The sequence below is a fragment of the Bombus affinis genome, chromosome 15, assembly GCF_024516045.1.
Source record: "Bombus affinis isolate iyBomAffi1 chromosome 15, iyBomAffi1.2, whole genome shotgun sequence".
Classification (NCBI taxonomy): Eukaryota; Metazoa; Arthropoda; class Insecta; order Hymenoptera; family Apidae; genus Bombus; species Bombus affinis.
Genome location: NC_066358.1, coordinates 5237994 through 5262092, shown reverse-complemented (window position 1 = coordinate 5262092; position 24099 = coordinate 5237994). Strand labels below are relative to the sequence as shown.

Here is a 24099-nt window from a genome sequence, read left to right as displayed (position 1 = left end):
TTCTCTATCTTTCTCTAATATCTTATTAACCTGTGCTTGCCTGAAAGTAATTTAAAAAAATAACTCGTCGTTTCAGAGGAACCAAGAGAGGATCTATCGATCCTCGGTAGCAACGACGACGCGCAGGGGGATGAGAAGGCGGCAAGGACGAGCGGGAGATTCGAACGGAAGTCGTTCCGTCGGAAAATCGGGTCACTGATAAGAGGCAGCGCCGCGGAGTTACCGGCTGTGATAAATCGCAGTCTGCAACCGATTAAGCGTAGTTTGAGCTTCAGCAAAGACTTGAACCGTGTGCAAGAACCCTCGAAACCTCATAGGCCGAGCAGCGTACATTGGTATAACAGTTTGGTGTCTTTGGCCGAGGATGAATGTCTGGACGACCAGGATGACAGCCCTCCGAGCAACAGCGAGGAACTATTTTCCCCGAAGGTTCAAGTTACCAGGACGCAAAGTCTCATCGATACCACTTCCGTAAGAGTCGTTATTGGTATAGATCGAGTTATCCATTGGGATCTATCGAGTTTAGCTAACCGCTAACGTCTGTCGCGCAGCTAAATTGATCGAGTTTGTAGTTGAATTAATTTGTTTTTCTTGAGGGTGATAGATTAAGGGGCGTCGCTGGATAGGATTTGCGACGGCAAGGTGTTTGTTGATGGCGATTTAGAACGGCAGATTTATTTCGTTTCATCGATCGGACAGATTCTTCAATTTGACCAACGTCGGCTTAGTTAGTTCACCCCCTCCCCGCCCCGCAATTAAGATCTAATGAGTGTTTCCATCGAATTTCAATGGGATTTTAAGCGGATTTGAAATGGAAATCGAGTCGTTGAAGAAGATGTAGCCATGGATGATGGGTTTAAATTCGTATTTAACGTAAAATCCAATGGGGATTTTGTGGTGAAACGTGATGAACGAAACTATGTTAGCCACGTCGCTAATTTTTAAGTTTTACCCGCGCAATCGAGTTCGATTGAAGAAACAAGAATAGGTACACAATGGAATTAATTACGGCTCGCTGGGCGGGCTACGAAAATTCTCGTCGTTGACTGATATATATATATATATATTTATTTTATTTCTATCCCGAATGAATATTCGCTCGATTGTGATCTGCAAACTAAATTGTTTGGCACAATGGAAATTCGACAAGGCACTCGAGCTCAAGCGCTACTTTCCGTCGAATTAAATTAATATGAACATTGATTTTGAGCACTTTTGATAATTAGTAGACTGTGAATGTTTATGCAAATTCGTATCTTTATAAATAGAAGGTATTTACCTCGGTCTCTAAATATTATAAAGATTATTTTACTTTGGATAATTTATGTATCTTTATATATAATACCTGTGTTTGAATTTCCAAAAAATACATAAATATCCTCAGTCTAGTAATTAATAAATATCAGATCGCCGAATCTAGCTGCCTCTTAGACACGTTTTCAATCGTTTGAACTCCTCGAAATATCTCTACTTCACTTAGTGTCATATCGAAGTACTATCCGTTCTGACGCGAACAACTCTATTTAATAGAACAATAATAATATTTTCTCGTCGCTTCGATAGGGTGTGCCCACGTCGTATCGATAAGACTTGACTTACTGGCGAGCGAGGTTAAATTAATGTCCAATGAAATATAAAGCTATCTGTCTTGGCTACAGCAAAAATTACTTTCTGTTAAAACAATAACTCATTCTTTTCTCTGACAATAATGTCGTAACCTTTCTTCCAAATGTAGAAGCAGATACATAAACATTCGAGGAAAAAATATTACTCTAAAGCATCTAGCAATATTAAAATTCGAATTAAATTCAGATTTCGAAATTATGCTCTATACGATATGTTAATTAATAATACAAATAAAATTTAAATACGAACCAACCTCGAGACTGCTCGGTATTCGCCGTAAAAATTTGATCAATAATTTTGCCTTCGCTTCGTAACCGAGCTCGAGAGTAAATATTTGCTTGATAGATTAATTCAAGATTCTCTATGCCGTTTCTTGCTTTCTCTTTCTTAATACATTTCGCTGTTAAAAGGAGAGCGACGGAATCAGTCGGGGTATCAGGGTCTTGATATCTTGATTTGCCGCATGTAATCGGGTTCGGATGTAGGAGGCGCATTAAGCGGATGAAAATATCCGCGTCGCGTCGGTACAATATGGAACTGAAAGAGATATCTTCTTCGGCCACGCTAGAAAAAGATCGTTAGGTCGATGTAAATAAAAGAGGCTTTCGAGTACCGCGGTAAATCCCGCTTGGCTCTATTCTTGTACGTAACAAGGATCCTTCGTCTTGTCCCGACCTGCATCTCCTATCGAGGTAGCTAGATGAACTTTCCGGAAACGATGTTCTCAGAAACCTCCTCGATTGTACATCTTTCTGGACTCTCTTAATTTTCATGTGCGTTCGAGCGTCTCGATCCGATGTAAAAGAAATTGTATCTTCCAGCAGACTAGAAGTACGAGAAGACGAGTGAACGAGGCACTGAGTCGAACAGCCCCTTACGGACGATACAGCGTCCATTATGACTCTACAATAGGTAACTTGAATTTTTCTTATTCCATTTGAATTCGTGGAAATTATCAAAGAAGCCGATTACCAATTGGAAATAATATTAAAGACAATAATTGCATCCGTGATAGGATTTGGAATGGATCTTTTTATCTCGCACAATTATTTGGTTAATTTTCCTTTCTAATCAGCTTCGCGAAGAATTAGGTATCGTTTAAATTTTTCTTATTGTGAAACGCAGTCGTGATGGAAAGTTTCCGTATTCTTTCTTTCCAGATTTAAGTAGTCCGCCCTGGGAGGCCAGTAGTCTCCCTGCTCTCACGCACACCGTCAGGGATGAAAGTTACAACGAGCGAATATTCCCGTAAGTAATGCAAGATTTACCATTTTATTGAATCTTGACCGGGTAAAAGGGATGGCGAGAAATAACAAAATTTTTCAACTTCTCCCCCAACGGATATAAGAATGAAAGGAAGAAGAGGTTGCTCTCGAAGAAAGTTGGATCGAGCTAAGTTCTTGAACTGTTAGTCTTTGTTGTTTTTTTAATTGAAGAAACTACTATGATCGTATTAGTCCCCAAGCGGAATAGCCTTCTGTTATCAACAACTAACAGTTAATTAAAGTCGCTTTTCCTAACGTGGCGACGAGATGCGACCCTTTTGTTTAAAGAAAGCTGAGTAAATTGCGCCTCGAGACGGCTTGATGTACGAAGTTGAGATCTCGTAACTCGTGTTTCGACATCAGAGACTTGGCTGTCCCTCACGTGAATCACTTGGAAAATGCAGAAGATTGCTGCCTCGCCTTAAACCATTAATTCCAAAGGAGACGCTTTTACCGATAAGAAACAGGGATAGCTTTGAAGCCACTTCCTGCCGATCGATAGCACGACGAAGAAGAAACCTTAAATCAATCTAGCGACGTATCAACGCCAAGAGTGAGGCGATCTTGTCTAACATCTTGTAACATCTAAGAATTGTTTCGAAAGTAGGAGAACTCCTAGAAAAGAAACCTAACAAGCCTCTGTGATGTATCTTCGGCCAGCACCGATACTCGTTGCTCCTTTTCACTGGGCTTTGTTTCAAGATACATGACTTTCTTCTATTCTCCTGCTTCTCCACCTTCCTCCCCTCCGTCAACGAACGAAAAAGTCATTCGTTACCACTTCGAATCACCTTGTACTACAAAAGCATAAGTTTACGTGCCACGTACGTAATTGGTTCGACCCAGTTGCTAACAATCCCGAGAAGTACCCGGGCCGCACTAGCCCTGAGCAATTCCGGTTATTCTTTCTCGTGGATGGAAACGAAAGGAATGCGGTACACGATGAGATCCCTCTCTTCCACCCTTCCTCTTCCTCTTCCTCTTCCTCTCGCTCTTTTTCTCTATTTTTTCCCCTAAAAACAACTAGGTTAAGAACAATGAATTTCAACGGAGATGCGATAAAACATTTTGCAGGTTTCGTCCCTATCTTCAAGAAAGAAAGTGGAAAAAGAGACAGAACCAAAGGAAGGATTTCGATATTAAATGTATTAATGCACAAAGACAGACAGCGAGGTCAGAGACCATAACTGCTCTGATAAATCCTCGAGGGAGTGAAAGGTCTCGGTACATGACAGAAAGCCAGAACAACATGCCACTTCGTTTCTTTTGTCTCAGGACAGAAGAATGATACGGGTCTGACTGGTGGTGTACTCTTGGCATACGTGAGATCCGACTATAGTTAATTTTCCTTGAAAGGATACGGAAGGAAGTGCATACGGAAGGAAACGTTCTCCCAATCTCGGTAATGCCTACGCAGCGGCTCATACGGGAACGCACACATAGCCATCAAAGGTTCGAGCTCAGCGGGAATAGAACACGGGGCAAGGCAGAGAGGTTTTAATCAGTGCTGGACTGTTTCGAGGAGAGTATAGTAAAAGGAATATACGAGGAGCAAATCTTAACGCGAGTTCCTGAAATTCGCAGCGAACGCATCGACGAACGAACAGAAAGGATGCACATGATGAGAAAGATACAGAGTCTTCTGTTTCGCCTAGCTCGGTGGCATTTATCTCACGGCAAGATTAAAACACTCAGAGAAGGTTAAATAGAAAGTATCAGTGAAATCATTTTCTTGGAGCTGCGTGTAGCCGAGGAACCTGTCTTTATTTGCATTCCTTTCTCTCACAATGTTCGGTTCGATCGTAACGAGATTAAAATTAATTGCCGAGCTTCATGAATGAAAGATAACAGAGTTCGCTTTTTTTCATTCTTTCCTTTCTTTTTTTTTTTTTTCTCTCTAATTCTATGGAAGAAGGTATATAGAGTGAGCGACTCCGCGCTCGTCCTTTTTCCCTTTTATTTCAACGGGTTGATCGATATGGAATCAATCTTTATCGACACGCGTAGCACCGGCCTGTTACACTGGGAACTGCGGTGAAAATCTTGCGCTGGAATTTGCAAAATTCCCCCGGAATCGAGAGCGATATAATACAAGACGAGCCGGTCATTAATCACACGCGAAGTTCATCAGCGAACACGTGACAATATCGAAAACCATTTCATTTTCAATTTATCCACCGTCATCCATTATACAGCGTGCGGATGATTCTTAAAACGAAAAATCGCTTTCAATTGAAATGATGAATTGCACGGATCCTTGCTGTGATGAATTACGGTGGAAAGTTCCTTAATGAGGGAACAAAAATAAAATTTCTTTCAATGGTTAATTAAAGCGATCTGCAAATTGTTCCCGGATGACGATTCCTTTGTTCTTCATCCATTGTAATCCAATCTGTCCTACAAAACAAAATAGGAACGTGATTTATTTTCAGCAAATCGATACACCCACGGGTTTATTTTAAGGATTTTCCCTCGTATTTATAAAATACCCTCGCTGAAGGGTGTATATTTAACCAGTCAACTTTTTGTTTCAGCCTTAAAAAGGAGCAACAGGTCAGACGCGAATGGAGGAGCCTGAAAGCAACTGGCCGAAATTTGTCTCTCCTAGATGTCGACCAGTCCCCCGCGCAGCTTCATTCGGTAAGTGTCCAACAAACAGTTTAATTAGTTTAACACTTTCTCAAACTCGCCTGAGCTTGTATTTAGTTTTACTTGCTTTATCCCCTGAATCGGGCCGTATGTTATCGCACCGTTAGAGTAGGTTTCTAAACTATTAATCACACGGCTAACAAGGAATTTCTTTTCCTCTAACATCATGCTGATATGATATGTTCTGTCACAGAATGCTTCGTCATGTTCTAGATGAGATATAATTACTTTCAGCTTTCCAAGCTATTTCGTAGTTTCTAAAAGAAAAAGTTCAATTTGAAAACCATATTATTACGTTAAAAAACTGTTTTCTTGAAAATGTTATTCTATACTTTTCACTTAGTTTCGCATGTGAATAATAATCGTCGGCTGATTATCTATGTGTATCCAGTCGACGATCGGCCAAGTATATATATATTTATTATACCAAAATGTTCAAATCCGATTTTATCGAAAACGAAGCGCCACACGAACAAATTTCATTCTACACTTTTTATTTACTTATTCACGCAGAATCAGCCAGTTATCGAGCGCGCCAGTTATCGATTGCCAGCACAAACTGTATAAAGTGAATTCGAAGCCGAAATGGAAAATAAAATTAACGCGTGACGAGCGGCAAACATCGTTCAAAGTAGACATCTCATGTCCAATTAAAGCTACTGGGAAAGTTGATAACCGGCGTAGTTTAACAACGATACAAACGAGTGCATAAACTTCGTTACGGTGTTCGGTATCTTCGTTAATTAATAGCGAAATAATCGCAGAAAGTGTTGCATAACTCTGCAATACTATAGCACTCAGCCGGTAATCTTCTCACATAGAAGAAGATCTTTCTAAGGATATTCGATGGCGGAACTTTCTCCATAATTAATACTCAAAGGATTTTCGCGTCGATTTCCCGGTCACGATACGCGGAGGAGGAGATCGGCTTTGAAACGTTTGCGGTAGATTCCTGCAAGGTCCTCCTATGCTTTTGACTGGCGCAGCTCGTCTACTCGGCGAACAATCCCCGTTTTCGTGCGGAAAGAACTACAAAAAAGTCTCTGCCAGAGGCATCGGCTTTCTGTGCACCGCCTTTGAGATTCAGCCAAAGATACGTCTTTCTCCAACACGCCTATCTCTCTATTAAGCGATCCTGAATCGACGCTGGCTGCTTATTATTCGCGATAATTGAGATTCGACGTGGCTGTTCGCGATCATCAAAAGTGAGACTTGACAAAAGGGAAAGAGCATTCTCGTAGATGCCACTCGGGATTCCCTTTGAGCTTGTTTCAGAACGTTACGAAATATGAAGCAAAGTATTCTTCGAGGCATTGATAATGCCTCCACGTGCTTCCTTTTCAACGTTTATCACCACGAAACGTAAAGGACATGGCATAACTCTTTGATACTGCGGTTTCCGTTTCATGCTCGTGACAATTTACAATAGAAAACGTCCAAACGATGACGTTTGTTTGCACAGCCACACAGGCTTCCGAGAATATGAGATACTCTAATCTCTGTCATCTTCATCCACGTTCTACGAAATGATACTTAGGTTTCCAAGAGTAACGCGCGAATATTCCCCGCGGTATCTCAGCGAAACTGAAACTGAAATCTGCGTCTAACGCCGGTAATAACCCCTTTTGCCGACCGGGGAAATTAATCACGCTCTTAATTAGAGAAAAATGGACATAGTAACTGATAAAGCTACCAAAGCGAGAACAATTACTCCTACCATCGTGCGCTTACGATCCTTGAAAAAAAAATGAGCTTCGCGAATAATCCAGCAAGGAAAAACGGTAAAGAAGCATCTAAAATTGCGAGTCGACGAACATCGAATCTGATATGTTCACCAAGAACGAAGACGTTGGTCTCGAATTTGATTCGCGATGCGAATCGTACGACACTGATTTATTGTTTCGAATTGCGACCGTGTCGATCCTCTCGTACTCGCTCCTTCGCTCTAAAATCCATGGCAATCGTGTCGATTTTGCCGCTTTTTGAATGATGCTTCACAGGGTCGTTAAATTCGTCGAAACACGGTCGCATGAAAAGCTGGTTTTCCCTTCTTTCCTCTCATCTTTTTCGCCTCTTCTTTTTTCGGGTCGAACGAGTAAGGAGCAGATAGGACCTGGACAATGAGGAACACGAATCGATGATGGAATTAATGGGTGTTCTCCTTTAATACGAAACTCTCGTCTCCGTTTCATCTGGCGCCTCTTGTTCGCGAATTTCTGACAGCTTCCCACGACCGATCCAAAGTAGAGAAGCGTTGCGCTACATTGTCACATCATGATTTCTCTCCTTCTCTCTCTTTCTCTTTCTCTCTGTTTCTCGGTCTTTATCCCTGGTCCTCGCTCTCCTTTTCTCCCGTGTTTCGCTTTCTTCGTCTCTTTTTATCTCGGCCCATTCTTGCCTGTTTCATTCGCACTCATTCCATTGATTTCATTTCCCCAGCAGGACGATTCAATCTGCTCACCGTTCTGTATTACTTATCGCGGTTCTCGATTCCCGTTGAATCGAACGGCGTCCTCGCGTCGACCAGGCGACCGTCGATCATGGACGATGTAACGCAACGTTTCGCCTCGTTGTCCACGAATCGAGAAAAAAATCTGCGGCATTGCACGTTGCCACGGTGGCGTCGATTTAGTGGCGAAATTTTTAATCAACCGCAGTGTGGTACGCGACTTTGAACGGAGATTCATACGATCGATCCGCCCGACGAGGAAAGAACGCAAAGAGCAGCTGTTCCGGCGCGAATTATAGCGCGGCAAATTCACAGCTACGAGTTTCCGTTAAATCTCGGTGAAATTGTTGCCCGGGGCACTCGTATCGAGGGACATAAATTAAAATGAATTCACATGGAATTGGTTACACCTCGCTTCACGATTGTGGCTTTAGAAGAAAGAGAATGAAAAGGAACGTTGGCGGCCAATGTAGGTCAGTAAATGCGCTGCAGGCTCGAGTATTTTTTATTTATTAAAGCCTAGAAAATTGGATTGACTTTAAGCCGGTTTCTTCATTAGGATTAGCCTGTGTATCGTGCAGGACGGAAATTAATAAAATCAAAGTAACTGTTGCAGGCCCTTCGTCTGGAAGTTTTAATGAACGGTTAATTCACTCGGTGTCCATCGGTGATTTTTTTCAAGCGGCTCGAGCTTTTAATTAAAAAATTCGCCCGAAATCCGACCCGATGACCAGTCGAAATTTAACGAAGTTGTATTCCCGTATCTTGATGAAATAAGTTTTCAGCGCGAGCTATCTACCGGTGACGTATACGAATACGAGAAAAGGGGGGAAAAAAAGATTCGATGAAGATACCGGCGAAAGTTTTAACGAACGACGATTTTTTCTCTGGACTGTACACGGCATTCGAAAGGGTATCGCGGTGCCTGAACTTTGGTGTGATATCGAGATCAATCGATATTCCAGTGGCGATGCACGTTTATGATTTTTCCGAGTAATTCAGTATGGAGGTTCGATTGACCCCGCAGCATCTCCGGCTCGCAATCGATCGCAGCCGTATAACTCTTTTCCGCGATGTTCCATCAGATTTATGGTTGCACGTGGCTGATATCGATCCTAGAAAAAACGGTGCAAATAATGAAACGTCAAATGCAATACGATTGCTCGTTGAAAGAACGAGAGAAAAAGACCGTCATGAAATAACTTAGTTCGTCCAAGTGTTTTTGTCATTTTTACCGTATGTATTTTCATTGCTTTCCGTGTAAACAGCTGATATTCATAAACAGTTTCATCAGGTTTCATGCATTAGCTTCCGTGTTTGATAATTTGGAAATTTAAGAGCGTTTCGGCTGTTATGCAAAGATACCGCGAATAAACTATTCATGTAAATAGACTGATATCAATTTTGGTTAATTACGTAGAATAACGATATGGTAAATATAGTATTCCGTGCATTGTATATTACGTACGATGTAATAATAGAATATATCTAGGATTCCGGTTTAACATGATGCACACAATGGCTTGTTTTAATCTATGCAGATAGGTATATGTCAGGAGAATTAAAAAAAGAGAACGGTCTTTCCTGAATAATACGTGATATTTAAATATCCGAATTTTCAGCTTTCATCGTATAAAAACTTTGGTGCGGCCATTTTTTCTCACTAACCTTGGAATGCCCTTTTCGCCATCCACGCTATCGATTTTTTCCGCGCGAAATTCTGCTGACCTCCTCTAGCCCGCATCTGCCAAATTTTTTTCATATAATCTTCCTTCCTGTCGTGTATTTACTATTTTCGTATATTTTATACAAGCCAATGTGAAAGTAAGGCAACGATAAGTTTCGATGTTCAAACAAAAAGTCATCTATTTAGATTATTCGAGAATTTCTATAAAAGGTGGATATTTTAGACTCGTGAAAAACGCAACAGAGATAGGTACGAAGAACATTCCAAAAAATACACGAGGAATCAATGTATGTTAGGAATTTTATATCACCGATGAATGTCTATAAATCATATTTACCTCTAAGCACCTGCTCAAACTTCCAGTACTGTCATGTGAATATGTTTTACCCATCAAGACTCTTTAATGTACGAATTACATTGAAAGGAATCGTAGAAGTAGAAACTATAACGCCTCCGTTCCAGCAACTCTTCTGATACTGACAATTGCTACAAATTTGAAACGATGGAACCAGATATAGTCCTCGGAAATGCAGACTACGCCTAATTGGAATATTGCTTAACACCAATCGAACATTATTCGACATCGAAATAATTCATTTTAATGGCAAGTTCAAACAAAATTTTCTCCAGCTGGGAATGACGATTCACTAATCGACGATTCCTAAAGCTGATGGGAAGTTCTCATGGCGTAGAGGAACGCAAAGAATTCAAATACTTCCAATGAACTTCAAAATGTTTGGTCGTGCCACTTTTGCCTGACCCTGTACGATATCCGGCACAAAAATCCTAAATACTACGTGCGGTACTTCGAGCGAACACTTATCCGCTGTGTGGTTGGTTCCTGAAGCGAAGCAAAGTATCGTGGTATCGCGCGTAATTAAATGTCCCGGGTTCCCCGGAGTGTTCCGTCGGGTAAGCGCATTAAAGCGTGGCCCGGGCCGTGCCACCTTCTTCCATTTCTCTGTGTTTTCGAAAACTGCCTCATTCCACAGGGTGGTCGCGTTAAGTGAGAAAGATGAGGGCGGGAAGGAAAGTAAGATCTATAGGTCGGGAGGGAAGTCCAATCGCTCTGGAACGGCGAACGGGGAATGAGGTGTGCCGCGAAAAGGGGGTAGAATACGTTGCTCTTTTCCCTACACGCTTTTCTCTTATTTCCTGGTTGATTTCTTTAGTTTCTATCGCGGAAACCGAGTATCGAACAGTGGTATGCACTCATGTTCCCCGCTGGCTTTCCTCTCAAACCTTCAACACTTTTTCTAATTCGCGCTTTTTCAGCCGCGATGCTTTCACATTACCTTTGCCTCCCCAGGCTTCCAGTGTACAGGGTATCCCGGCAATAAACGTATAGTCGGGAAGAAAGCAGTTAGTAGAAAATATAGAATAAAGTTTTTCCAAGGGACGACTCGTTTTCGAGGAGATTGAGTTGGAAAATTTGGTCAAGTATTCTTGAAATTCGTCGATTAAGGATTAGAGATAGGCGCGAGTCCGACAAGAGGTTACGCTACGTGCGAAAATAAATGGAAAGTGTAGAATAAATTTCGTTCACAAGACGTTCCACCGCCGAGGAAAGAGTAAAATTTGAAAATTTCTCATGTGTGTGTATGTAAGTCAATTCTTGGTTGAACATGTGAACAGGAAAACAATTTTTCCAACTCGTTTTCTTAAAAAGCGAGGCGCCTGGTGAAAAACTTGAGTTCCGTATTTTCGATTCATTTTTTCCACGTAGAACCACCCTCTTGTCGATTGTATCACGATTATTGGATACACCTGTATATTCACATGTGTTTCTAATGCCTTTTCGTTTCCCTTGCGAGAATGCTTTCGTGAAAGCTCTCGCTGCCTGATGCGTTTAAAGTATCGCGATACCAAGGATGGATGAATCTAAAATAAGACAACTACAATGTGGTGGAATTTTTTGGAAAATCGTTGCTCGACAGAGATTCGAGCACACGGATTAACAGGCTTTCCCTGGCAAGAAGTTTCTTCAAACTTGACGTTTAATGAATGAGATATGAACAGCTCGTGATCGTTACTTTGCATTGCAGATTAAGTATCGATCATCGGACTATCAGATTCATCGGACAATCATTCTTCTGTGATCTTGAAACGGTATAATGTTAACGATAGTATGTACGAAAACCGTGGCGCGTTATACATTAGTATGTCTGTAAAAGTAGAAAGTAACAAATTGTATTTTCTTTTGGTTTGTGAAGGATGTGATCCTTATGCATCAAGGTGTCACAATTAGGTAAAATAAGAAAAAGGCTCGTACTCTTTAGAAAAATCCTGGCTGGAAGCGTCTTAATTAAAGGAACCTCAATTAAAATAGAGCGTCTAGCAATTAACATAACTTACCTCAAGCAGCATTCGTACATATATTCACAAGCGAATCTTCTCATCCGAAACCTGTTTTCAAAATAAAGAAGATGCCCGCCGTGATATTCCGTTAGGTTGTTGCATATAAAATTTCGTTCCTCTGAAAGATGAGTTTCTTCAACGTTGATGGGCCAATATTATTAAGATCTATTAAATTAATTTGTTCTAAAGTCTTGACCTACTTTGTTTTACTGCAGTTATCAATCACGTTAAAGAAACAAGAATTTGCTATAAATTACGTATATAAAGTGTTAACAAGATTTACAGTAAAAATGTGGAAAACCTAAATCTCTTAAAAAATATTGATATTAAAAAGCCTGCTCTCTCGAAGAATATCGATATCAGAAGCATAGGTTACAATATTTTATATTCGATTCTATATTCCACACGCGCATTCCTTTTCCACGGAATATCACGAATTTGCCATCTATCGCAAAAAGGCTTGTATCTTCCAATGGAATAAGTTATTCTTCTCTCAACTACTAACGCTAACTAATACTAACCGTACTATATAAAAGTACATTACCTTTTGATCATTAAATAACGTTAAATAACGTACCGGAAAACCAGCCAGGCTATACTTATCACATTTTTCTCCTGTAATCTTCATATGCACCAAACGCATGTACGCTCGTTCAAATTCTCTGAAAGTTCGAACGCGGGATAAAGGTTGGAAGGAAAACGATTTCGACGAAGCTCGGACTATTCTGCTTCCAGCTTCTCACCCCTTAAAAAACAGTCGCTTGGCGAGCAGAAAGATCGTCTTGTACGACCTCCCCTCCTCACGCAGGCAATTTCTACGTTTCTTCGTTCGCTTGTGTCAAGCCTCGAAGAAAAGGGAAAGAAGAGTTGTCAAGACGAAGAAGAAGCTACGTAAGCGAGGGACGAAGAGCAGTGGGAAGCGCGACGAGGGTGGGAGCGAGCGTAGGGATGGAGGTGGCGTTCGATGTCCGCGCAGTTTCGAGCCATCCCCGTCCGGAGAGAATCGGCATGGGGGTGGGTCGAGTTCGAAATGACGGAGAACGGATTTTCCGTCTAGTAGAACGCGCGACCTCAGCCCGGTAAGATCGACGCCGCCCTCGCCCCCGAGACAACACGAGACGCGGTGAAACAAACCGACGAACGAACGCCACCACGATTCCGCTTAGAGCTGGAACGCTGCCGACACCCTTCGCCAGCGTTGTATCCTTATTTTGGGGCTATCGAAGGTGCAGAGTAATTTTCTCTCTGTTCCGAACCTTGGCAAATATAACAAACACGGTTCGATGGTCAGGAAGGGGAATTGAGATTGTAAAGTAATAAAAAAAGGCAGAAGATCGTCGTATGAATAGAGAAAAAGGTATCGATTGATCAAAGATCATTGAAATTTAGAAAGAGACACTACGATTCTATATTTGATTTTCGCGATCGCCACGCTGGAAATGAACAGGATCGCCTCGTGCGCGAACACTGACGGAGGTTGATTCGCAATCGATGCAGAGGCAGGATCAAAAGAAATAGCTCGGTGTCCCGAGATGAGAAGGAAACGTATGAAAAGATTCGAAGAAACGCGCGCAACCAGAACACGTAGGATGTCGGACTGATTGGCCATAGGAGAAGAGAGAAGGAACCGGAAGTGTGACGCAAAGTCTCAAGAGAAGGGCCGCTTGTACTCGTTGCTGGGCGCAAATCTCGATCGTAACTGAGAGACCGACACACGGTATCGGTTTTATGTTGGAGATCGCGCCACGTTTCCGTAACGGCGTCGTCGATGAGATTCGAAGGTAACGTTGCTGCATTTTGCCTGTACCGATACGTAGGAATTTAACCACGGAAAATCGAGTCTCTCGTAGAGAACGTTACCGAAATGTACTATATGCGACGCGCGTACGTCGAGCTGATCCTCTTTTAAGAACGCTATAGCGAGTTTAAGCGCACCATTTAATAAAGTAAACAGGCAAGCAATTGCACGGGAAAGCTTTCTTTCCTTTCTGTCGTATTGTATTACAAAACATCTAGAATAAAATCACGGCTGCTACACGATACTGATCCTCTAGTTTTAACTTCTCCATTTTTGTTTGAGGAAAATAATGAATTATTTTCATTTCGGAATGCAATAGATAGGGGTATCGGAGAGAATATAAAAGAGTATCGAGCAAGCTACGTTTTGTAATTTCCGTTAGAGCATTTTATTTCCCAAACGCGATCGAATCTTCCTCTTATCACGATTTTATGTATAGGAATCAGACGTCCCCGATTCTCCACTAGAATCCATCGTTCCCCATCGGAGATCGGTAGAACGCGATTTCTATAGCGTCGAACGACGGTCAGCCGTTTGCTCGAAAAATGTCTGCGATATTTGCGGAGATAAAACCTTTAGCGTAGTCGCTAGTAGTCGGTTATCAGACGACAAACAGTTCTGTTTTTCGCCAGGCTACGGAAACGTTCTGTTGTATACATATACATACGAGAATTTAAAGTTGTAGAAAAGTTCTCGGCAAATCTGTACTCGATACGTTAACTTCCGTCTTTTCTCTTCAACGATTAAAAAGAAATTTCTTTCCGGGCGTTGCCGGGATGAGCATAGGAAGTTTAATCGAAAATTCATATGGAAGTTCGCTTCGAATGTTGAAGCCGCGAACGAAGCTACGAATAAACGAGAAACGTAATTGAAAAATTTCTCGTCTACTTATTCGCGGATTTACACAACACGGTAAACAGGCGGGGGATGTCCAGAAGAAATCACATTAACACTCCAGCTAGAATTACAGGATTCGTCTGGTAAACATTTGTCTTGCAAATTACCTTGTTGATGATTCAAATTCAATTCATAAGTTCTAACTAACCTCGTTTCGTCGAAATCGTAAACTCGTCAGAGTACTTGTATGCATTAGCGCGCCGCGCTGAAACCGTCCGCGGAACAACGAATCCGCGAAAAGCGGAAAGTTGCCTGAGGACAAAATGAGAAACCTCGATCTAATCGACTTACGAGCGATTTACTTTTGCAATCTATGAATAATTTCACGATAAAGTAACAAGTTAGTCCACGATATAGATAAAACTTGGGAATTCTGTGAAAATGAAGAAAGTAATTACATTTTTAATTAAATTAATTACATTAGCTTTGCAACCTCGGCAAGGTCGAACCTTTCTCCCGACCTAATCGCATAATCGATCTGCAAGATGAAGTTCGATAGAAACCTTGAATCTTATCTGGGACTCAAGGAAGATATAATTACTTTGAATTCATCGAACACAATTTTATAGATTGATCGTTGAACTGGTAGGGTGACTTTTATTCTTTTAATTGAATAGGTTTCGATTTCATCGCATTTGAGTGAACGCTAAGAGCCTCGAATCATTACGGAGAATTATTAAGTCGATCTACGTCTGACGACGGTTCTTCCAAGATCGCAGACATTCTATTCCACGTAGATAATTTTTTAACGTACAAGATATATTGAAAGAAATTATAAATGAAGAAACTATGATAGCTCCGTTCTAAGAATTTTTTTAATTCCGAGACGGGCAATTCTCCTTAATTTGAAATAATTGAACCAATTAACCATTGAGAAAATATAGCGAATGCGAGCTACCTTCAACTAAAATATAATTCGACAAAACGATATTTCATCAATGCAATATGCATCAACCTCATTCCAATGAAACGTACATATTCGTTCATTTTAATGCCAAGATCAAACGAAATTTTCATCGGCAGAGGAAGAATAATGGTTCGCAGCTCATGAAGCTGGAAGTAATCGCAAGATGGAAAAATCATTCACGAAAATCGCATGCAGCTGCGTTATCCGGACAATTAAACACACGCCGAGGAAAATGAAACGAACATACACCACGCGCACCGCGGTTCCGCGTTGTGCATAAAGCGGCATTTACAAAGGAACTAGGAAAGAAGGTTCGTGCATACATTAGCAGGCCATCACAGCGATACACCGCTTCGATCGAACCGTGCTATTGACCACGGGACTTGAAAAGCTGCCATCCATTGATTCTATCGTTCGATCGGCCGAATGCACAGTTCGACAACCGTTTTGTGCCATATCAATTTTCGACGAATCGTTCGCGCCACTCCTTGCGAGGCTCTCGTTTCATCGGTAGCCCGCTGTCTACTATCCGACTAATCGATAACGTCGGTGACACTGTCATTTTCTCGTTTTTTCGTGACACGACCACCGCTCTCTACGAAGAAAAGCGTCGCTGGATGTGTGTTCGCTTGCAGAGACACGAGATTCGAGGCCGGTTCTGGCGTTTGTTTCGAAACGCGCGGAATGTAATCCCGAATGCAGCTTTTTTAGATTGAACGAAATACCGTCGCGATCGATGGGTCGCGATCGCGACATTCCGCGAAACCAAGCCACCAGAAGCTTTGCCGTCCGACGAAGGATCACCACTCGGTGGAACGCTGTTTTTTCAATCGTGTAATCTGCTCGCGAATCGATATTTTGTTTCAAGCTTTAGGTAATTCCAGAGAGTCGCCGAAAATTTGCAAATACAATAGTTACGGTTTTGTTTTTATCGTTGGAATTTTGTTGGATGACCGGTAGTAATTGAAATTCCTTCTCACACCGCTGTTCGACACGAATCGAAGTATGATGCGTTCGCAAGCGTTTCAGTATCGCGTGAAAATTGATTCGAACACACGAACGTTCTGAGCGATCTAAAATACCTTTAAATAAATCCGAAGGCCAATAATTTCGCAAATTTCGCGAAATATCTCGATCCAGACCGATAATTATTGACATGCAACCACAATTACACACCGGATGTGGTAACTTTGCTAATTATCACAGGTTACAGATTATTAAACGAAATTGAAATTTGAGCAACTCGTTTAATAGTTAGCAATTCTGATGAATTTCCCGATTGCGCATTAACGAGCCAAATGTGGTAAGACGACATCATTGGGAACTTTTTTTCGAATCCATCGAGATGAATAGTTATTCAACTAACTTAATTCCACAATAATAATATATTTTATCATTCGCCATATTTCAAGGCTCGTAGATTAAGAAAATAGACTCTATGAAGTTTGACGATTACAAACCTCAATTTCATCGGTGTACATTAGCTTTGAAAAATTCATTTAACCTTGTCATAATGTTCTATATACGTTGTAAAGAATAAAATAACGTTGTAGTTGCATTATATTTTATCATACGCTTGAACGATGTTGTAGGTCATTAATCAACCATCTTTGTAAAAGTATTAAAGTACTAAAACACGAAGACAATAAAGGTCAGCCTCAAATTACAACAAGAATTACAAGTGTTAATGGAATTCTTGAATTTCACGGCAGTGCCGACGATCGTTAAACAGAATTAACAAGAATAATCACCCGATTCCAAGAGCAACTGCCAATTAATAAAATAAAGGTAGGTAGGTCGCAAAATGAAACCGGAGGAACGAATTTCCTCGTACACATATTTTTTAGAAACTTCGTTTTCGTTGTTCACGGTGTACAGCCTCATCACTTATCCAGACGTTGCATGGAACGAATTACGAAAATTCAGCATTTTCACCATGCAGCAGTTTAATAACAATTCGTTCTCCCACCGTAAGGATCGCGTTAGCAGAAACTGATCGCAGTTACGACCCGTCAATTTCCCCGGTAATGGTCTAGTTTCGTTGCTGTACGACGCGAACTTTCAACCAGCCTGCTTCTCCCACGAAATATTTTAATATTTTATCGCGATCGCGTCACTGATGTCACGTTTACATACTATCGTGTTATTCTCGTGTCGTTCCATTCGTACGAATCATCGTGGCATCAAGATCGTACGGTCGATTTGTCATTTTTTATTTAGAAACGATAGTTAACGAAGATCGAAGGGAATCGAATGATAAGAGAAAAATTAAGGAGGACGATCTTAACATGACATAATCGAAACTAAAGATAACTAAAATAAAATATGTGCCCCTTCGCTATAGACTTTTCCAAATAATTGTTAAATTTGCGAAGTTCCATAGAAGTCGACGGTATAATATTAATATTTTAATATTTTCGATACTGTAATATTACGATCGGTATCATTTCACAAATTTTAAAGGAGATGAAATAAGTCATACTTGTGTAGTTTCAAAAATGAATATAAAGATGAGTAATATGAAATTGATCGAGGTAGTGGTGAATCATAAAACCGTTTTTCTATAAAAAGATGAGAAGTGTGACTTATCATGTTCTACCCCTGTAGTCTTCGCTTTAATTCCCATTTCGGGTAATAGAGGATTCTGAAGGATTTAGGGTGAGATCGATCCGATAATAGAAAAATAATTCTGGTAATAGCTCGCCAGTGACGGGTACGTTTTTACGGTATTGCCACTAGTGATGGTGATTCAGTTTCTCGATGATAAAATGTCCGAGTAATTAGCGGTTTTTGTAAGATAGGAGAAATCGCGGGATGCATCGATGAAACTCTGAAAAGCGTGGCGAAAGATGAATATTTAATGCGATTTCCTTTGCCGTAATAATGCAGTGAACGGTTTAATTATAATCCGGATGACGAAGAAAATTAAGCTCCAACGTTTTATTCTCGACGCCTTATTTTTAGTGTAGACAATCGGGCCGCAAACAGATTTTATCATAATCCCGGAGATACGTTATTCCGCCTGGGTTTGAGAATTATTTGTTCAGCAGGCTTCATAGAACAATTTCCATCGCGAACTCGTTTCCATGTTCTGACAGATTGGAGTTAAACTTATACAGCCTGTTAACGCTTTTGTGATTGCATTGGGAACGTTCCTGGAACTATTCTCGTCATCTTTTTATCGATATCTCCGAGTAATCAATTTGCTCCTGCAGACAAAGATAAAACGTGCACGATAAGAGAAACCGAGGAAACAGAGATCAGTAGAGACTAGTTTAAAGGTGAAATAAGGAAGATCGCGCGAACGAGGAAATGAGCTTTTCCTAAATTCCACGAAAAATATCAGCTACCGTCTTCCGAGATTTGTAATCAGGATAAAGACCAACGCGTGTTTCCTGAAATTTTACTTGCTAACTTTCATCTGCATATGCATTCGAATTTAAAAGTCTCGCCAAAAATTAGTTCTTGCTTTATCCCTTAATTAGAAACGTCTTTAGTTAAAACGATAATAGTAATTAAAATATATTACTTTCAGTCTTTATGCAAATGCTTATAAAGAGAAAATAAGTGGCTTTCGTAGAACGATTTTAAGATTCAATACGTTGTCGATCGATTTCACATGAAAACTACTCTTCCATTTAACTTTCGAGTAAAATATGTCTTCGTCGTCCTTTGAAATATTAATAACACCTGGAAAAGTAGATTGTTGCGAAGAAGATGTTGGGTATTCGAGTGACGAGTAAACTCGCTTTCCTCGGATAACAGGATAGGAGGAAAACTCGGGTTCATCTTCGCTACCGCGTAAACGAGCAATAATTTAAAGCTTCGCGTTTCGAATTCAGAATCCTTCATCCCCTAAAAGTTCTTCGTATTTTATCGCTCTGTATCATCTGACATAGTTACAGTGGATTCCAAAGGTGTATATATTTCCCGGCTTTTCTTGGTCACAAATTAAATGTTTTCTCACCGGAAAAGTGTACGTTCCTTCGCTTATTTTCCTGTTGCAGGGGAGAACTGAAAGCAGTAACACGCCAGCTGCTTTACGTCATAAATAATACCCGCGACGCGTAGCCCAACACCCCTTTACTGGCAACCGGATGTAAAGAGGAGCGGAAAGAGGGAAGCACATGCCGCGTGACTTTATTTAAAAGCGCAATACACCTCACCGGCGAGACTTTGAATTTTGACGAATAAATCGCGAGGCTGGTTGCCAAAGAACGAACGCGAGATCGTGCAACCAGTTCGACTATACGCGGAGCACGCTCTATTCGTATGCATACCTCATTAAAATTCTTCAACGGTGCGATCTTTTTTATTGACGCGTTGGAACCACCACGTTCTTCGACTTCCGGCTATTGGTTTTGTTCGCGTCTCGTTCGCCATTTATGATCAATGGAGTAATTCATGCGCAATGAATGTGGAAAAGCGAGAACGCGACAGGCAAGTGGGAATTTATGTTTCACGGGGAGACAAAAAGCGAGCCGGTTAATTGTAATCTGAATATTTATGCAAGTTGAAGGGTTCGGATAAAAATAACGACGACGACGCTGGTGAACGACGTTAAGAAAAACGAAAAGAAGGCGGGGCTACACGTTTGGCAGTTACTTTACTTTCGAACACGGGCACGAAGTTTTTATTTTAATGAAGATTGTGAAAATTACGGGCATCCGGTGTTTCGTAAATGAATTTCCTTTTTCCTCGTACTTGAAACCGCGTGCATAAATCTCGGAAACAATCACGCCGGGAATTAAAAACGAGACCGCGCGTCGAACTGACTTTTCGCGATTTATCTAGGTTAGCGTTTCGATATTTAATGACGTCGGGATAAAATCCTAACATTAAACGATCGAATGTATCATTGATTTAAAATGAGTCAGCGAAAAAAAAAAATTATTCCTCTGGAGAAATATTTAATCATTTCCAGCCAGTTGAACAAATTTTAATTAACCCCATTCCCTTTCCTTTCGAGTTGTCACGGCTCTGTCAACCGTGCGTGTCTCTAAATTCGGAACGCACCGCGAGTCGTGTTTTATTTCACCAAGCAAAATTAAATAAAGTCACGTAAAATACGATCGGTTTTTACTTGTGTATACAAACCGCGTGCTATGCTATTCAATATTTGGCTGTATTTTTACGCTGATCCAGCTTTGCTTGTTTAATTTTCACGCCAAATTTTAATGCTCCTCTGTTATTAAAATCGCTGCTAATTTATTAAAATCATATTCGGATGCTGTTTAAAAATATCCATAGAACGTTGCCACCAAGTTTGATTCAACTGCGAGATTCGAATCTGCACAGATAAATTTCCCGAATATATTATGCGTGTTGTACGAAACATTAAAAAATTTCATTAGCGCTGTTACGAAACTCGACTATCATGATCGAGCATGAATTTTTCCGAGTAACTAAATTTCCACTAAATATCTTATAACTTCTCATCTACTATACTTCTATCTCATACATTTTCACTTAGGTTTCAAACTTTACAGATATAATTACAACTAGATTACGTCTGTTTATGCAGATTCAAATTTTTACTATCGTAATTGAAAAATTGGAATCTCAGCAGAGATTTCTTTCGTCTACCAACTATTATAACAAATGCTCTGAATATTGGATATTTCGTACATATTTTGAACGTTATGTGCATTCCGCGTATTTTTTGCATTTTCAAACTTCCCGTAAATGCATAAAAGTCCGCAGTCTATTCGTTTCTAACGGAATTTCAAAATATTCTGTATGGAGCATACAGTATGTGCATACAATCTAAATTTTCTTCTTTAAGTATTGAAATACTTTCGCAGAACCGCTATAACTCGAGGCAAGTTGAAACCGCGCAATTTGGATTATCGAGAGCTTGGATAGGGCGGGGTGGCGCTTAGACGTTCGTTGATTCGTTTATTAAAGTCAATATTCCTGGCTCGTCCTTGGATGCACGCGATTATCCCGCGAACGCGTGGAACGGCCAAAGGTTTCTCGAGTGGGATCGGAATTTACCTAGCGAGAAGAAGTTAATTGAGAAATCTTCTTGGTCCTTGCTCCGGAGGAAGGTCTCGTCGCGACGGGTCTAGGGGTGGAATTAGATTCGGTAGCCGATGATCGATGAGGATGACTCACCCTTGGGGACGAACGGGAAACGCACTCGGCCCATAATCGATGCTTCGGAGCACGTGGCAACGAAATACGTTCTCGAATTATGAAATACGACATGAGATGTTCTTTAACGTTGCTTTTGTGTTTGTTATTCCTAGGAGTTTCACGATTTAATTCTCAGACAGTGTATTTTTCCTTCTCGAAACTAATTGCACGCCAGTCCCGCTTCGTTCGCGCAATAAGGAATTTATCCGCGAAAATATTTTAGGATTTGCTATCGAAGCAGCCGAGAAAAAAGTCTGAGGAAACGGACGAGAAGCTGCTTGGAAACTCGAGGAATGCAGTAGTAGCAAACAACATAGATTATGTTCGATATCGTGGAATTTAGAATATTTCTCTGAAAGCTTTCTTTCTGTGCATAGTTTCGTGCGAAATTTTTATTTGATACGATAATGACAATATCAAATTAATTGTAAGGAAATTCTTGAACAACAACGTAATCCTTGTTCGTAGTATATTTCTATAAAGAATTACGAATTGCGTGAGAAAACAACCAATAAGAGAAAATCGTGAATTACGAAAATAGTAGCTTCTTCATGATCTTTGCTCAAATTTACGAAGTATATCAAAACTCCATAATAATTCAGCTATCTATCTAGAAAATAATATGTTTTAGACTTTGTTCGGGTGCACGGTAATGGAAATTACGATATTGGAATATTTACCACGCTATCGATATTGGAACTCATTAATTCTTCAAATATTTGGATAATTTTTTCCAAGAGTAATCGTGAAATTTAAAAGATATGAAAATATACGAATTAAAATTTTTTTAATAAAGGGACTCAAGTTTTCGAGCCATATTGGTAATCAATTCATACAGTTTTTAGCAAACTGCACAATTGATTATTTCGACTGAAAATAGGAAACTAACGATAGGCAAGAGAGATCTTTTCGCGCTACGTTAACTCGAAGAGTTTAACTTCCTTGTAACTGCTCGTGAGACGATTAAAAAGTTTCGTAGCGTGAATGAACAACTTGTAAAATTTGCATTTGGAAAATGTCAAGGTACGTGAGAGGCGAAAACGAGCATAACGAAAGTGGCAACAACGATAAAAGTAGCCCGGAAAGTAAATCGTGTTCGCCCGAAGAAAATGTAATGCAATCCCGAAGCAAGGAATTGTTAGAGGGAAATCGCGAGTAGATGATTTAAAGTGGCGCATAATGTGACATTACGTTGAATATGAAAGATTTCAGAAGCGTATTTGGGGCGTCGCGAGTCAAATTCAAGGATGCTTCCTTACGCGAATTCTATCTCGCTGTGACAGTAGTTTGTTATCGCGACGAACGTCTTTTTTTTTAAATCAAAAGCAACGCGCTATTCTTCCCTTTATAATAACGTGAATTTATTCTGCAAACCGAGGGAAACTGGTAGCCAAGTTGTTAAAACTTTTAACAAACCGCGAGTGCCTGTCGTTGATCTGAGTGTGATTAAGCGAGCGGTGTCGAGCCACAAATGCAAACGACGACGTGTAAAAAAGAATATCGAATGTTACAGTCGAATGAAACTCCAGGCTGTTTCATCCGCGTATTCGCCAGCAGTTTTGCCAAATACAAGTTTACTTTAGAGAAGAGCTACTAGAACTGCGAGGGACTTCTGTCTTGTCTGCGATCAAATTTTTGTTTCTGTTTCCGCGTTAGGATACATTAACCGCGAAATGTTACGAGTCTAACTGCACAGACAATTGTACTTGTTTATTATATCTACAGCAACGTTTTTAAATTTTGTTTGCGCCGTAATACGACGTAAAACATATTTGCAAAGTTTGAAAGAAACTCGAAAATATACATAGAAACTACACCACGCTATCGCGCAGTGGTTACAGGAGTATCTGAAAAGACAGAATCTTTTATACGACACGACACAACGCAGAATACTTCGAGTTTCTCCGACTTTGAAAATCCGTACATGTTTCACATTCGTGAATACGCATATATATGGAATTCTATCTTCTTCTTGTTCCTCGTAAGATTGGATAAATTTGAATCGGATTAATTATTCCGGCTGTTATTTTCTTTCACGAAACACCAAGTACGAACCAGTACCGTCCTAAAGAATAATTGATGACGTTTTAAATTCTTAGTTTTCTGGCCAAGTTAGACTTTTCACGAGAAAGCCTTTGATAGGAGCTATACTTCACGGCGGGTCGATTCAGATATATCCGATCAATTTTTCATGAATGCTTCACAAAGGTACCCTGAAATTTCCTTCGTTGGTAAATGGCAAACTTATTTCACATGTATTTCAATCAAGTTTTGTTTTTTTTTTTTTTTTTTTAAGGCAGGTAGTAATACGGTCTGAAACGATCG

The 24099-nt window shown here is 40.4% G+C and overlaps 1 protein-coding gene across 14 annotated transcripts in view; it reads left to right on the top strand.

Annotated features, from left to right (window-relative positions):
- The window catches only part of LOC126925040 (pleckstrin homology domain-containing family G member 5-like), an 84478-nt gene that overhangs the window by 3903 nt on the left and 56476 nt on the right, over window positions 1–24099 (top strand). For 11 of the 14 annotated variants that reach the window (XM_050740173.1, XM_050740178.1, XM_050740176.1 and 8 more), the window contains 4 exons: window positions 77–471; window positions 2448–2538; window positions 2787–2874; window positions 5426–5531. In XM_050740173.1, the coding sequence (XP_050596130.1) occupies window positions 77–471; window positions 2448–2538; window positions 2787–2874; window positions 5426–5531 (680 nt within the window). Of the gene's footprint in view, window positions 1–76; window positions 472–2447; window positions 2539–2786; window positions 2875–5425; window positions 5532–12916; window positions 13816–24099 lie in introns of those variants that run through there. The other 3 variants (XM_050740180.1, XM_050740187.1, XM_050740186.1) reach the window with 2 other exon arrangements.